This window comes from Agelaius tricolor, unplaced genomic scaffold (assembly GCF_023055355.1).
Source record: "Agelaius tricolor isolate 1412-34295 unplaced genomic scaffold, bAgeTri1.0.p SCAF_11, whole genome shotgun sequence".
Lineage (NCBI taxonomy): Eukaryota > Metazoa > Chordata > Aves > Passeriformes > Icteridae > Agelaius > Agelaius tricolor.
Window position 1 is genome coordinate 5,234,000 of NW_027269271.1, and position 16,232 is coordinate 5,250,231.

At 42.5% G+C, this 16,232-nt stretch overlaps 1 protein-coding gene across 12 annotated transcripts in view; it reads right to left on the reverse strand.

Annotated features, from left to right (window-relative positions):
• The window catches only part of LOC139594183 (sericin-2-like), a 35,454-nt gene that overhangs the window by 15,751 nt on the left and 3,471 nt on the right, over positions 1 to 16,232 (reverse strand). For 3 of the 12 annotated variants that reach the window (XR_011680532.1, XR_011680531.1, XR_011680530.1), the window contains exon 5: positions 9,878 to 15,789. Coding sequence is in view for 6 of the 12 variants with exons in the window: in XM_071435933.1 (XP_071292034.1) it covers positions 14,137 to 14,267; positions 14,346 to 14,485; positions 14,610 to 14,694; positions 15,636 to 16,200 (921 nt within the window). In the remaining 6 variants the exon portion in view is untranslated. Of the gene's footprint in view, positions 1 to 1,430; positions 9,013 to 9,877; positions 16,201 to 16,232 lie in introns of those variants that run through there. The other 9 variants (XM_071435936.1, XM_071435935.1, XR_011680527.1 and 6 more) reach the window with 8 other exon arrangements.

Below are 16,232 nucleotides of genomic sequence, written 5' to 3' on the forward strand. Positions count from 1 at the left end.
GTTGTCTTTAGCACTAGGCCTGCCCTCCTAATGCTCCTCTGTAGCCCAAGGGTGGCAGCTTTGGCCCTCTTCAAGGTTTTAGGAAGGGGGGATTAACCATGTGCAATTAGCACCTTAGGCATTTCCTGGGAATGTTGTGAGGTGAGGAAGGATTTGTTCTCAGTCTTGGAGTCTGCCTGAGACTTTTACTAATAATAGTTTTGGGGTTTTTTTACTAGGAATTGTAAAACTCATCCACCTTGGGTGACCAGCTGGTAAATAGGGTTGTCAGGTCTCAGTGTTCTTCCCTACAAGAAGTTGATTTTTCCCTATGGTGCTCAGCACAATGATCATGTGCTAATCTAAACATTTTGGTGAATGTCAATTAGGGTGTCTTTCAAGATTTTAATTTCAGTACCTAAAGTGGGCCAGGTGCTTAGTTGCTTTAATCCATCTACTTCTGACAAAATCAATTATTCTGATACAATACCAATGTGGGATTTTATCCACTACAATTTTATCAACCTGTGGTCAGCAAAAAAAACCCCAACTGTTTTTGCTGAGGATGGAGATAAGACATTTATTTCAAAGGCTTTCTATTTTTAACTGTGGCTCTCTTGTTTTCTTCCCTCTTCATGGATGAATTTTGTGAGATGCTGGATCTGGCAGCTGAAATGACAAATTTCTGCAACAATGTCTGTTAATTTTTTTAGATAGCTGAATGTATAAAATAGTGTATGTAAGTACACAGATAAGAGATATAGTGAGTTTGATTGCTATGCTTTTCCAATTTATTTTTGTTTTCTTTTTCTACAGTTCCTTTAGTATGTATGTGCTATATATTAATTTTCAAACTCTTTAACAATTACTTCATGACCTTAAAGTTAACATCTAATAGAGGATCTTTTTACCTATGTTCCTTACCAAACTCTTCATTAGAATTGACAATTTGGACTCTGCATAATTTCTTTTAATAAATTTGGGGTTTAAAATAAATAAACAGCTGTTTTTTCCCATGGAATGGTTGATGACAGAGACATGAGTTTATGTGACCTTGTACTGATTTAAAAGGTCTCCCTGGTAGTAGCTGTGTTCTTTTTCTCTGCTATAAGGTCATGACACAAATATATTGGAGGTTTTTACCCTATTAATGCTCAAGCAACTACCACGAAAGGAGAACTGTGTTATTACATAGTGGTGTGTGACAAATTTTTAATTGTAGTGCCAAGGAGAATTTGTATCTCTTGTGTTTCTAAATTTTCCTCTGAAGAACTAGATGATAAATTGATTTATAGTGTTCTTATTCTGTTTAAATGGATATTAACAGGCATATATTAATGCATAAATACATCAGATCAGAAGAGAAATCTGAGTAGTTACACCTTTGCTGAAGATGGGACAAGACACCCATTGAGATGAAACTATTATTGTTTGTGGCTCTTTTATTTCTCTTATTTTATAAGTATTTCCTAGGAGATATCAAGAAATCAAATAGATTTGGGAGAAAATAGTGAAGGATATATGTGGTTTTAAAGATCAGGTTTCTCTGAACAACCTGTGCTGATTGTGCCTCCCAGGACTGGAATTTCTGATGGTCAGGTGCTCTCAGTTTGTGCCATTTTCACTGACACTTAGATACAATAAATAGGAGCCCTAAGTGTTGGGTTTTTTTTCTCCAGCTAAATAAAATAAGGGAATTGAATTTGAATCCAAACCAGGAGTGGGCTTTTAAAGTGCATCTGGTCATCAACATCAATTATTGCACTTTGCTTCTCACCATTGAGCAATCCTGGAGCTCCCAAACTGGAATCTTTACTAATAAAATCCAACTAAGAGACTGACTGTAAGTGTTAGCAGGAAGGCAGGCCACAGTTTTCATCTCTCTAATGTAACTTCATCTCTTTACCTGAAAAAATCATGAGGAGATTTCCACATCCTTAACACTTTTGCTGTACAGATCCCCTCTGGCTATGCTCCACCTTTTGGGAATATAGGACTTTCCAATCCTTAGTGGGCATATTGTAATATCCCAAAAATCCTGTTTACGTGAAATGTGAAAAATGTAAATTATTACTAAGACAGTTCTAAAAGCCTCAAAGACAGGATTCTTACTGGGGAGGAAATATGCTGAAATAAAGGCACAAATTCCCATTTTGTGTAGCCAGGGTATACCAAAGAAGACAGTCAACTGCATGGTTCTCTGTTGGTCTCCTCTCTTTTGAAGCCTTTATTTTTTGGCAGCATTTAGGGGTTTTTAAAAAAGGGAATGGAAGTTACTCTTCAGCCTGAAATTAAAACAATATTAATTACTACCTTCAAGAACTGCCCAACTCTCCAAACTTCTGTGATTTGCATAGAAAGGGAAAATATTAGATTTTTGTGCACCTTCTTGCCTCAAAATCCCACTTGGAGAGAAACTTGGAGTGCTTTTTCAGCCTGTCACTGTGCAGGTGGTGTCACTAGGATTGCAGAATAGAGGCAAATGATCAAAGCCAATGAACTCCCAGGCAATATTCTGCTGTAGCTCTCTCATCAGTGAGAGCTGATGAAGCTGCCACACAAAGAAGTGGGGACACCTCTTCTCCCTTGGCTTTGGATTTAGTTCATTGCCTGCATTGAAAACTTATGAGAGGTGCTTGCCAGAGTTTGGGGTTTTTTACCTTAGTGATGTTTTTAAAATATTCTAGAGCAGACTCTCTTAATATACTACAGGCTCTCTGTTTACATAGAGATTTTGGCTACACCTCAGAAAAAAGCACTCAGGTGCATTTTTTTATCAGTTTCTCTTCAAGAAAGCATATGAGCACCTGAGCAAAGGCAAAGCCATCAATTTTATAAGAAGAATTAGGTAAATGTGAAATCTGAACTGAGCAAAGGTATCTCTTCATGGAGAGATGAGTTTATCAGGAAAGTCAATCCCCTTCTGCTTTACTCTTCCTTCAAAGAAAAGGTGTAGACAAAGCTGCCCATCAGCAATGTTGGTGATGCCCCTGTGAATATGTGTTTAAGAAAGGGAAAAAAAAATTCTGGACAGGAAGAGGAGTGAGGGAAAAGATGATGAGAAACAGCCCAGCAGACATGGAGGTCAGTGGAGAAAAAGGGAGAGGAGGTGTTCCAGGGGGCTGAGATGACATCCCTTGTGGAGAAAACAACAGTGGAGCAGGGGGAAAGTGTGAGGAGGAAGGAGCAGCAGAAAAGAGCTGTTAGGGACTGACCATAATCCTCAGAGAGGTCACAGCATCCCCCTGGGCTGCTCAGCAATGGGGGGGAGGTAGACGGGCTGAGAGTGGTGGAGTGAGGTAAAATGGGAAGAAGCAGGAGGAGAAGGTGCTGTTTTAATTTTCTGTCTTTCTTTCTGATTTATCAGCTCTGTTTTTAACTGGTAATAAACTAATTTTTCCCAAGCTGAGTATGATTGGTCCATGAGAGTAACTCATAGGTGTCCTTATCTCAACACATCCAGCTTTTTAATCTGATTTTATCTTCTTCTCCTGTTGAGGGGATGTCCCTTCTGAGGGGCAGTACTGATCTCTATGACAGGGACAGGACTCGGAATGCCTGGAGCTGTGCCAGGGGAGGATTACATTGGATATCAGGGAAAGGTTCTTCCCCAGAGGGTGCTGGCACTGCCCAGGCTCCCCAGGGCATGGGCACAGCCCCAAGGCTGCCAGAGCCCCAGGAGGGTTTGGACAAAGCTCCCAGGGATGCACAGGCTGGGATTGTTGGGCAGGGCCAGGGACTGGCCTGGGTCATCCTGGTGGGTCCCTTCCCACTCAGGAGATTCTGTGAGTGGAAGTGGCAGGGTGAACATCTGGAACTTGGCCAAAGTCAACCCAGCCCTGGTATAAATGATTTCAGTGACAGGAGGCACATGGAGCAATTTCTGTGTGGTTTGTGTGTAATTACTGCCAGCTGCAGTACTGAAGGGTTAGGTCATCGTGAATGTAGGTAGAGATCTTACCTTTATGATGATGGATTACCAAAAGATGTTTCAGAGATTTTTTTTCTCAAGCTAGTTACAAATTAAGTTTAATATTTGTTGAGACCAGGGAGAGCTGGTCTCCAGGAAAAGTTTTTTGTGACCAAAAAAGGTTGTTTTTAATGCTGGCCAGAGACATCATTCATCATAGTGAAGTGTGTTCTGGGAGAAGAGTCTTTGAAGTGGACCATATTTGAGTAGGATGAGAAGAATTTTGGGTGCAGAAGTAGATTTTCATGGGGAAGCTGGCAGAATCAATCTGCATGTCCTTTAGCTAACTTGAATGAAAAATCCTGTAGAAAACTTGTTAGGATAATGATTTTCATTTTCCAGCACTGCAAGATGTTGCAGGTGATGATGCAGTAATCACTGAGCAATAAACACATTCAGAAACAGCATCACTTAAAATTACTTCATTGTTCCAATTGCTGATTTGCAAATGGAAAATACTCCCAGTACTGTTATAAACAAACTCATGGCAGGCTGTGCAGAAGAGTTCTTTGCCACTTGCCAACTTTACAGCCCTACAGGAAGAGAGATTGACTAATCCACTGTAGAGTGCACCACAATTACCTGTGACAAGCATAAAACGTTACTTTATTTATGAGTGTTGTGGTTTAACCTCAGCCAGCAACTAAGAACCACTCAGCTGCTCCCTCATCCCCAACCCCTCCAGTGGGACACGGAGAAGAGTTAGAGAAAAGTAAAACCCATGGGTTAAGAACAGTTTAATAACTGAAAGAAATTAAATAATAATATAAGGAAAATCCTTTACTTAGGGTAAAGGTTGCTGAGCAACAACCAAACCCTCAGTGTGTGATTCACATTGTTCTCATTCTAAAGACAAAACACAGCACTCCACCAGCTACTAAGAAGAAAATTAACTCTATCACAGCTGAAGCCAGGATAATTAAATACTTTTTAATTAAAAAGTTGCATGTGATACCTTGCTGACCATCTACATGCAAACATGAGCTCAATGAAATCCAAAAAAAAAAAAAAAAAGTCAGGAAGACATTTATCTTGTATTTCTATAGAAAGAGTTAACATTAAAAAACCACCAACATCTGGTGGCCATCAGCCCATATTGCTAAGTTATTTTTTTCACAGACTTCTAGAAGTGAAGGGGACTTTTTATTTTAAGAATTCTGCAGTTTGGGAGAAGTGGAAGATTTGAGTTCGTTGTGCTTTTTTTTTTTTTAATTATTATTATTATTTTTCAATTTAATGGCAGGTTTATCTTAAGTACAGTTAAACAGAAATCCTTGAATGTATTTACAATTGAAGTTGATTTCAAGTTGGCAGTGAAATGCCTGGTAAAATCTGTCAGAAATTGGCCAATAGAACATGAACATAAGGAATTTTTTTCTAACCTAGAGTTAAATTTTTGGTTATCAGGCTTAATTCAGCAATCTGCAAGGCTCAGTTCAGAGAATCTGATTCAGCAACAAGTGTCTGTCTACCCTAGGTGGTTCTATAAAAGAAATCTTAAGAAACCCAAATATTTATTGACAACTGAGACCATTAGCTAATGTTCTGAATAAAAATGTGCGTATTTCGAATTACTTCTAACTTGCAATCAAATCAGGAACAGTTTTACAGTCTTAGTTTGCTGATATTGTGAAAAATACATATTTCCATATTACCTTGGATTTTCAAGTGTTTTAAAGAGCGTTTTTTTAAAATAGAAAACATAAAGTAATGTCTTAGTTACAGACAGGTGTGGGTAGAAGTAATCCCTGTCTGGTGGCATTCCATGGAGCAGCAGGATCTCCTCTCCTGCTGTGCTCTCGTGATGCTACAAGGCAGCATTGGAACCCTGCAGGGGCCGTGTGAGCAAACTCATAATGAGCCAAAAGTCCTTAACCAAAAAATCCCTGCCTCAGGAGGGCCAGAGCATAAAAGGCAAGCATAAGGCAGTGTGGTGGAGGGTTAAGGCAGTGATAGGATCCTCCAGTGATGCTTATTGTCCTGGGTTATAAGATATGTGTGTGTTCAATTTCCATCTGTCAGAGGTGGGGCAGTTCTCCTCTGTTCATTGGGCAGTTTTCTTTATCTCTCCCACAGCCAATCCTCCCTCCAGGAGATCTCTGCTGTCCATGGGCCATTAATTATTAATTATCTTCTGTCCATGTGCCATTAATTATTAATTATCTTCTGTCCATGGCCACTGAGTGGCCCTGCATGGCTGATCCAATCCCATCATCCCATGGGGAGATGCTCCGCCCAGGGGAGGAGCCAAGCATTCCTACCTGGATCCAATCTGAGGTTTGGCACAGCCCAGCAGCCTTTGCCCAGTGCATTGCCAGAGGAGCAGCTTCTGCTGCCCTGCATTGCCAGAGGGAGCCCAGGCCCATCTCCAGCAGCCCTGGAGCTGCAGAGGAAAACTCCCCCCTTGTGCAGGATCCCTGCTCCAGCAGAGCCACAGCTGGCACTGCAGGAGGGCTGAGCCCCCATGGGATGGGGCTGTGCCACCCCCTGACACACAGGGGGACAGGGCCTGCTCTCACTCTGGCAGTGCTGGTTTGTACTACTGCATTTTTTATTTTAATTCTTTATTTATCTTCTTTCTACTCCCATATCTTTGCCTAAGAGCCCCTAAATTTCAAAATTATAATAATTCGGAGGAAAGGGGTTTACATTTTCCATTTCAGGGGAGGCTCCTGCCTTTCTTAAGCAAACACCTGTCTTTTCAAACCAAGACACTTATAGACAGACTTCTTAGCAAAACTGCAGCAAATGGGGACAGCTGGGCCTCCCTGCTTCTGTGAAAGGCCAATTTTTGTGTGTGTTCAGCCATGGGCAGAGTAGCAGGAGAGGTACAAACTGTGCTCAGTTATCAAGGAAATAAATGACCAAAGAAAAGGGCAAACACAAAAAAATCAGAACTCACCAAGTAGAGGAACATGGTGGTGGTTGACAGCTACTCAGAGAATGCAACACTGCAGCAAACCTCAGCTTAATAATATTAGTACTTTTTGTACTCCCACCTTCTCAAGGGTTTGTTCTTATTTTCTATGTGTTACTACATATGTTAGGAACATGGGAAGCTATTTATTTAACAGACATTGAGATTAGTGAACAAGGAAAGCTGCATGGAGATGCAGTATTTTAAGGACAAGAAAATTCTGCACCAAAACCTCCACAAATGCTAGGGCAGAACAACTTCTCAATCTCCCAAGCTGGTTCTGGAGCCTGTGCAGAGTGAACTACCTTGGCTAACAACTCACCCAGCTGCTTCTTCACTCCTCCTCCCACCCCAAAGCAGGATGGGAGAGGAGAACAGGAAAGGCTAAAGCGAGAAAAACTCATGGATTGAGACAAAAAGGGTTCAATGACTGTAAAAAACCACCCCTAGACAATAACAAGGCTAAACCAGAACCCCCAGCTGATGCCAAGGCAACCCCTGACCACCTCCCACTGTCAGACTGGTGCCAAGCCAGGCTGTGAGCAGCGGCTGCTTTGGAAAATTGGTGATGTCTGCTTTTGTTAGGAGTCACTTGTTTTGAAGATGTGGCACTAGAGCAGTTTTTTTGTACTTCACTGATCTTTTTTTCCTCCTACTGTGAAAGGAAAATTAATTTCTGAAAATTCTTTTTTTGTTGTTGTTGTTGTAGCACAAGATGAATAGCCTTACCCTTGGTTTTCTTATTTTAATGATACAGAAAAATTGGGGTTTTTTACTAATTCACAAATCAGAGAAACTGCAAATATTTTCTTCATTTATTTGTAGCAGCAATTTTTTTTTGTTTGTTTGCTATTTATGCAAGTCTTTGCATTAAAAACACAAGAGTGCTGACTACTGAATTTGGGAAAAGAATCAGGCTAGGTTTACTTCTAAAGAGTAGAAAATGATTGGAGCACTAACTGTAAGGTAGAGTTGTAGGGTACAAGCTGTTAAACCATAGCAGCTACAACTGGATTAATACATATCTTCTACCTCCAAGCTCAGCTCAATTGCCTAAAAAGAGCAAATGCCAACATATATGCTCACCATATAATATTTACATAATGTCAATTATATGCTGACAATTATGTAATTATATATATAATTATACATATATATTATATTATATATATTACATATCTATTTTATATATTATGTTATATATAATTTTATATATAATATATATTATGTAGAACATATCTATTATATATAATACATTATATTTTATATATATATATATTAGATATTTTATATGTATATATAATATGCCAATTATAGAATTATATGCAATTAATTACCCAATAACTTCCAAGTTGAGAAGACCTTCCATTTCCTTCAGGCAGCCCAAGTAGTGCTCAGTGAGAATGTTCCCCTAGGGTTGCTTTGTTGTAGGTTTTTTTTACTCTGTTATTTAAAGTGTACAACTAATAGGGACATTGAGATTATCCCATGTTAATACACTTTGGCAGTGTTACTTTCCTTGTCTTTATCTAATAAAAAAACCAAGCAAGAGAATGGATGTCTGGTTTCCTAGTGTCCTCTAGGAACAAGACAGTGTTCTGCCGTGTCAGAGTTATGCCAAAAAGTGAATGTTATTTCTAGGGTTGAGCAAAATCAACACAGCTAACTTGAAATCGAGCTTATGTCTTTTTTGAACCAGGTTCTGAGATTTCATTTACTTTCTCTCCAACCTCATTTGAAGAAATGCAACTGAAACACGGCTCTGGTAAAGGCATTTTGCAACACTTCAAAAGAATAAATTCCTGCTGCCATGTGATTCAGCAAAACATGCTAAAGACATGAAGCCATCCTCATGTGCTGAAGTGTTCAATGTATGCTCACAAGCATGAGTGTTTCACAAAATCCATGTGGGCTTTTGCTCTACTCCTCTGACAAATGGAGAACGTAATCAAATAAATGATGGAAGAGGAAGTTTTGGTTTTTTTACTGCTTCCTTTCCATTGTGACTGAGAAGAGAAGCTGATATCTCTCTACTCTCACCCCCCAGCATCTGGGAGAAATATCAGAAGGCTGATGGCTGCTGCTGACAAGACACATACCTGTTGTGTGCCACAAGGACTCAACCCAGCCTGCTGCCAAACAAGAACTGTGAAAAGCAAAAAAAAATAATAATACGCAATTTTACACACATATCACTTATTTTTCATATTGTTATGTTTGGGTTGGAAATTAGGTAAATGGAGTTCATCCATACAAATTCTTCATGCTTTCTCTATCTCATTAACTCCATAGCCTAGGCAAATGAGAAATGCTTGTAAAATTGCTGTATTTTAAGTGCAGGCTAGAGACTGGAAAGGCATGGAACAGAATGTTCAAGAAACTGTATTGTTCTTGTTCAGTGTCATTAGTGGCCATGTAGTTTGATTCTTATGAGTTAATGACACATAATAACAAAGGTTATTTTCAAAACTTACTACAAATCTTTTGCTCAGCTCATTTCTGTGGGAGATAACCAGATTTATTGAGATAATGCAGCAGATGTTATTCAGGGAATGACTATCAAATGGAACCAATATCTGTAAAATAATCTATTTTCTAAATGCAAGTCGCATTCTCTACAAGTTTTTCTTCACAGCACAGCCACTTTGCAAAACTCTGCCCTTCTATTGTGCAATTACTTGACTCTGCAAAGCATCATCTGAACTTCACTTGACTCCACCACCCTTCCAAACACTCATTTTTTTCTGAATATGGGTCTTGTTCTGCTACACGTGTTACAGAAAATTCATTGAGGGGACTTCTATTAATTTCAGCTATTTTCCTGTCCCACACCATTAATTAAAATGCATTTCAGGTCCAAACTGAATAGGAAGAGGCTTTTTGTGTTAATAGCTTGCCTGGCCTGGAAGGGACTCCTTTCTGACTACACAGAGGTAACACAGCACCAATGGTAGGATTTTTTTCTAGCTCTGTGTGTCAACACGGAGGTCACACGGGGCTAAAACCCAACAGGAGGTGCATGACTCCTTTATTTAAACACAAGCACACTAAAATTACACCTCAATTCCTCTACAAATCTGCAGAGGTCAGTGCTTCTCACACTGCTGGTAAAGTCAGTGCTTTTGGCAGAAAAGCCTCCATTCTCTCTCCATCATATCAACCAAAGAAATACAGATTATACTACTTTCATAGACCTTCTCAGTAACTGAATATATTTTTCTACAGAAAAAACAGGCATTTGATGCACAGGAATCTCCTCCACAACACTTCAACATGATTTCAAATGCATCTCCCCCTTTACCTTTTTCTCTGCAAACACTTCTTGAAATTAACAGAGACTTTTGTGTGATTTTGTAAAGTCTAGTTAGGTGGAAGAAATACCTGAATACATCAGAGGATATTTTAAAAATGGCAAACCCATATTTTTCCCTGCATGGCTATTGGTCATTGAAACATTGGCAAGATATGCCTGAACTCAAAAAAAATAGTAATAGAGTGAGGAATGTATTGCAGCACATTGCTGTTGTCATTGTCCCATGGATTTGAAGACAACTCATTTCCTGCTGACCTTTTCAGCTTTAACATCAAGGTTGGGAGCACTTTAAAGTGCTGATTTTCCCTCTCACACTGTGTGACAGCAGACATCCTTTGCCTTCCATCCCTTAAGAATTAACAAGTGTAAACCAAGCCTGTCCCAGGACAGCCATAAAGAGAACCTCACATCTCCCTGCCTGGCACAGATGACAGCAGCTGGGAAGGTTCAACAGAATAAATCTTAAAGCTTAATCTTTCAAGAGCAGGGCTCAGGAAGCTGGCAGGCCCTGCAGAAGTTTGTGCCTCCACATCTCAGGTGCTTTTCTCTCTCTCCTAGACAAATGTGTCTGGCCATATCTGCTGAGTTCAGCTTACAGGTCTTGCAATTAACACCTTCTAGGAGAGAAATACTACCTCTTCAAAGAGGTTATTCTCTCTAGGAAAACTGGTGCTTCAATGACAGCAAGAGCCTGAAAAAAACCCAGCCTTTAAGTTTGTCCCCAGCTGCCAAAAGGATAGGGCAAGTGAATAAGCAAATATGTTTTATATCTTTGATATTTCGGGGAAAAAATTAAAAAATATATACAGTATTGGTTCATTTTTCTGTAGGTGAAATGTTGGGAGATCCCAAAAAAAAAATCTCCTCTCTATTGTGTTTGTGTCCTCCCCAGATAATGGCAGGAAGGAAGGAATGATGAATCTGACTCCATGTTCTCAGAAGGCTAATTTATTATTTATATTAAAGAATGCTAGACTAAACTATACTAAAGAATATAGAAAGGATACTTACTGAATGCTAAAAAGATAATAATGAAAACTCCTGACTCTTTCCAGAGTCTTGACACAGCTTGGCCCTGATTGGCCAAAGAGTGAAAACAACTCACACCAAAAACCAATGGAACAATCACCTGTGGATAAACAATCTCCAAACACATTCCAAAGGAGCAAAACACAGGAGAAGTAAATCAAATAATTATTGTTTTCCTTTTTTCTTTGAGGCTTTTCAGCTTTCCAGGAGAAAAATCCTGGGTGAAAGGATTTTTCAGAAAATATGAATGTGACACCTCTGCAAGGGAGGAAAAACTCAGTGGGCATAATTTTATCAAGTGAATCATATCTCTGTTAATGCCAGGTGCCCACCAAGCTGCTCTACCCCCTTCCAGCTGGACAGTGCAGAGGAAATAAGATGGACAGCAACTCATAGGTTGAGATAAGGCAGTTTACTAAAACAAAAGGGAATTTCGTGTGCTCTCAAGCAAAGAGAAAACCTTAAGATTTTATTCTCTACTTCCCATCAGCTAGCAAGGTCTGGTCTCTTCCTGGGAAGCAGGACTTCAGCACATGGAGCTGCTGCTCTGGAAGGTAAACGTTGAAAATAACACATCCTCCTCCCCAGTCCTCTACCCACACTTACCTTCTGTGTCTGAATGCTCTGGAATGTCCATTTGGTCAGTCTGGGGCAGCTGGCCTGGCTGTGCCCTGTCCCTGCCCCTCCATGGCAGGGAATGTTGAGAGCCAGGAGCTGTGCCAGCCCTGCCCAGCAGCAGCCAACGCTGCTGTGTTATCTGCTCCTTCCAGCTGCCAGGGCAGAGCACAGCACCGAGGGATGCTCTGGGAGCAAGAACCCAGCCTGTTAGGAGTAGAGAAGCTGCCCATTGTTTTAAAAAGGTCGCAGAGTTCACAGGTTGGGCCAGTTGCTGCCAGGGTGGAGTTCTAACTGTTTGTTGTTGTAATCACCTGTCATTGATGTTAAGAATTCCCCCTTTTGTCGAGTGACACCCTGCTGCTTCCTGGAGGGTGGCACCCACACCATGAAGAGGAGGGGACATCGGAGTTGGCATGCAAATGACCTCAGAACCAGCATGCAACAGGAGAAGCCCCTCACCAAATGTAGCCAAAAACCCCTAAAAACAACGAGCCAACACAAAATTGACAAATCAAAGTGATGTTTAGACGTGAGGAACAGAATCCAGTATCTGCTAAGACCCTTTTTACTCCTCACCCTAACCAAGAGATGTCGGCTAGAGGAGCGCAAATGTTAAACAAACAGGTTGGGGAATGTCCTGGTGCCCTTGTGAGGATGGAACCCCAAGCTCTGCCCACAGAGCAGTGGACCAAGCTGCACTTTTCCTCCTCCTCTGGGTCACTCTTGGGAGTCACTCCTGGGAACAGCAGGACCCAATGGCTTTTAATAAAGGCATTAAAAAGGAGAAAGGTCTCCTGCCCGTGTTTATTTCACAGCCCAGCCAGACCCACTGCACCAGAGGAGCGGAAGCATCTCCTCTGTGCCCAGGTGTCTCTGAGATATTGGAAATATGGCCCATTTGTTTGTGTAATGAGCAGCTACAGGGCTTGTTTAGGTACGCAGGGCAATTAATGGGTGCAAACAGGAGCTAGAAATGAAACTCATGAATATGTGAAGCATTGCTTCCCAAGCAAAATATGAATGCTGGACACAGGCAATTAAGCACTCCCTCTGTTTTCTGGATAAATATGCAAATTTGACATTCAAATCAGACTTCTAAAAAAAATTTTCACCCAAGTTAAAGCACTAAGAACATAAGCAGTCCAAAGCTTAAATCTTTTTGCTCCAACTTTAATTGCTTGCCATAATTTCTGTTAAGGGCAAGGCACTTTAGTAGGTTATCATTCTGCTCCTCCCAACTGTTTCAAAAGTCAAGTGGGGTTTCCCCTGACACATCACATAGTGGATGGAATTTTTAGATGGAGAATTTACAGCAGAGTAGCATGCAGGGAATTCATTAAAGCTGGGAGAAGGAAGTCACTGCAAGAAGGTGACAGTATTGTTTGCATAATAGGTTTGCCTGTTGCAAACTAAGACTAGCTACTGAGCTGCCTTAATAAATTACATTTTTCAGTAGTTAAAGAGAAGCACTTAGCAGGTTCTGAAAGAAAGAGGACCAAAAAGTTGATCATATGAAGTAGGAAAAAGAAATGTTATGGGGTAAGCTGTTAAAATGTGTTTACCAACGCTGCTGTCAAATGCAAATTTACAGGACAAAAGACTCTCATGACCTCTAATTCAGGGCCACAAGGCTTTTGGGAAGAGAGAATTTGATGGGCCACTCCTCCCTCACAAGATTCTGTTGCAGACAGGGTCCTAATCTGGACTTAGCATTTTTGGTGGGGATCTAGGTTTCTGTCTCATTTAAGTACAGTGTCTTCCATTGTTTGTGACTTCAGTACTCTGCCCTAAAATGAGATTTTATAATATCATATTTTAAGGCCATAGATTATTAACACCACTGAACAAAAGGCATCATAATCCTCTACAACCCTTTAACTCTGCTTCAGAATGATTTTAAGGGCTCAAGTCAAACTGTGGTCTTGGAGTTGACCACAGGGAAAGATCTGTGTTGGAATTCCAAAGTAACTCTTTTAACCTTTTGGTAATGGACATAATCTTTTCTGAGCAGCCTGTTCTAGTGGAATGGGGAAAGGGGCTGGAATTAGATAATCTTTAAGGTCCTTTCCCATAATTCTATGATTCTAAGAAGTGAATAATATCAAAATATTCTTATTAAAGTGGAAAAGACCCAGAAGAGTTGATGCTACCTGAGGAAACCAAGCTGTCCTGCTCTGCAGGTGAAAGAAGGTGGCAGGGAGGGCAAAAGAGCACAGTGAAGTAAAGACCAGCCTGTCCACTGCACCTCTGGATGCCGTGGAATAGAAACTCCACCTTAGTGAGAGGTGTCTGAGCCAGGCACTAATGAAGTCAATCTCCTTCATTGGGAGGGTGAGCTTGGTCAGACTCAAAATCCTCCTTGGCCGATTTTAAGCTCCCTTTGGTGCGAAGGAGCTGCAAAGCAAGTTCAGCCTGGGACATCACTCGAGAGAAGGAAGAACCTGAAGGAAAGAGCAGAAAGGCATTAGCAGGGCAGCAAATCTCTTTCTGTACATCGTGGGGGTCCCTGTGTCACGCACAAGCGATGGGAAGGTCCGGTGGACACTGCAGTACCGAACTCTGCCGTGCCGGTGCTGCTGCCCACGGGCTCCCTGGCGCTGTTGATCCATCCCAGGCACACACTGCGTCTGTCCTTTGTTTTCTGCCAGATTTTATCGGTCTTAGAAAACGGACAGTGCCCTCACTGAATGCCTCGAATCCCAAATCCATTTGACAGTCACCGCAAGCTTGATGTGCAGCGGTCTTTGTTAAGGAAAGCACAATATTTACATAAACAGGCTGACCTTTTAAACCTCATTTTGTCAGGAGGAGCTGAAGGAGAGCAGATAAGGGCAGAGAAGGGGGCAGAGGAGCCTTTGCTACCTGTTGCTGTAAGAGAAATCATATCCTGAGGCAAATGCACCTTTTGTTTTTATAACTTCATAAAGTATCCTATCTGTATCTACATATTTAACAGCCGCTACACTTGAAATGTACACCGAGTGATTTTCTTTACAAACCATATCATCCTTCCTTCACTCCTTTTCTTACATCCTCGCTAAAGAAAAAAAAAAAAAAATCAGCAAAGCCCCAAGCAGCGTAAATCACTGCTAAGATCAGCTCACTCCACGATTCTCTAGCATAAGAATGATGAGCTATGCTGACAGGAACAAACCAATGCGATGCCAGAGGAATCTTGGGTTCCTGCGGCTTCCGACTTTTCCCCAGCAGATTCTGCAAACATAAACCTGCCAGGCTGGCAAACAGAACACGAATACTCCACACTGGTGCTTACAGAGACAATGGAAAGAAGACAAAAAGCTTCTTAATAAAAACCTAGAAATTGCCATCTCATTTCAAGACCGCACACAGCACAGCAGATGAGTGCTGGTGTAACTCTCCATATTGCCTGGCACATACATCACATAATCTCATGGTTACTGCGCTCATTGATCCTGCCGAGCGTGAGCTGCACCCGTCCTCTGCAGGGATGCCAGAGCTCCGTGCGCGCTGCTCCTGACACGGGCCGCCTTTCACCTGAGCCGTGCTCAGCTCTCAGCCCGACTATACCCAGGGAAAAGCATTTTTATTAGCCACGAACGCGTGTCTGTTCACAGCACGCGTGTAGAAGAGGGACCACGGTGGGGGGAGGACATACATCAAGCTCCATAAATGCTAGACCCCACACACCTCAAAATCCCGCACGCATTCCGGAGCCGCTATGCGAGGAAAAACGGTGATTTTTTCCACCGAGCCAGGTCATTGTTTCCATGCCGAGAGCCTGGAAGCATCGAGAAGCGGGGGAAATGGAGGGGAGATGCTCCGCTTACCCGGGGCACGAGAGGGACTCGTGTGATGAGCAGGGGAATTTCCGCCCATCCCCTCTCCCCGCAGCAGGGTCGCTCCCAAAATCCGCTCGGGCATCTCCGCATCCCTTCCGTGCCGCGGGGTCTGAGCGAGAGCGGCGCCGGCCGGGGAGCAGGGCTGCGGAAAATATGAAATAAAAAGATGAGAAACAAAGGGCTGGCCGAGGGTGGCGGCCAGGTATGTTCTTACCCGGCCGGGATCGCCGCCGTGGCTCGCTGGGTTGCGGGCGCAGGAGGAGGAGGAGGCGGAGGAGGAGGAGGAGGAGGAGAGGCTGGTGCTGCGCCACCCGCAGCCTGCAGGAGCTGCCCCCGAGCCGAGCCCTGCTCCCAGGAGCTGCCCCCGAGCCGAGCCCTGCTCCCAGGCAGGAGCTGCCCCCGAGCCGAGCGCTGTCCCCGCCGTGCCCCGGGAGCTGCCCCCGTCCCCAGCTCGGTCCCGAGGGGAGAGGGGAGCGTCCCCCCCGGCCGCGGCTGCCGGGATGAGCCCCCGGCGCTCTCCGACGCTCCCGGCTGGTTCCAGCCTCTCCATCATCGGTGCGGTCTCGTCTGGGCTCCACCTGCGTG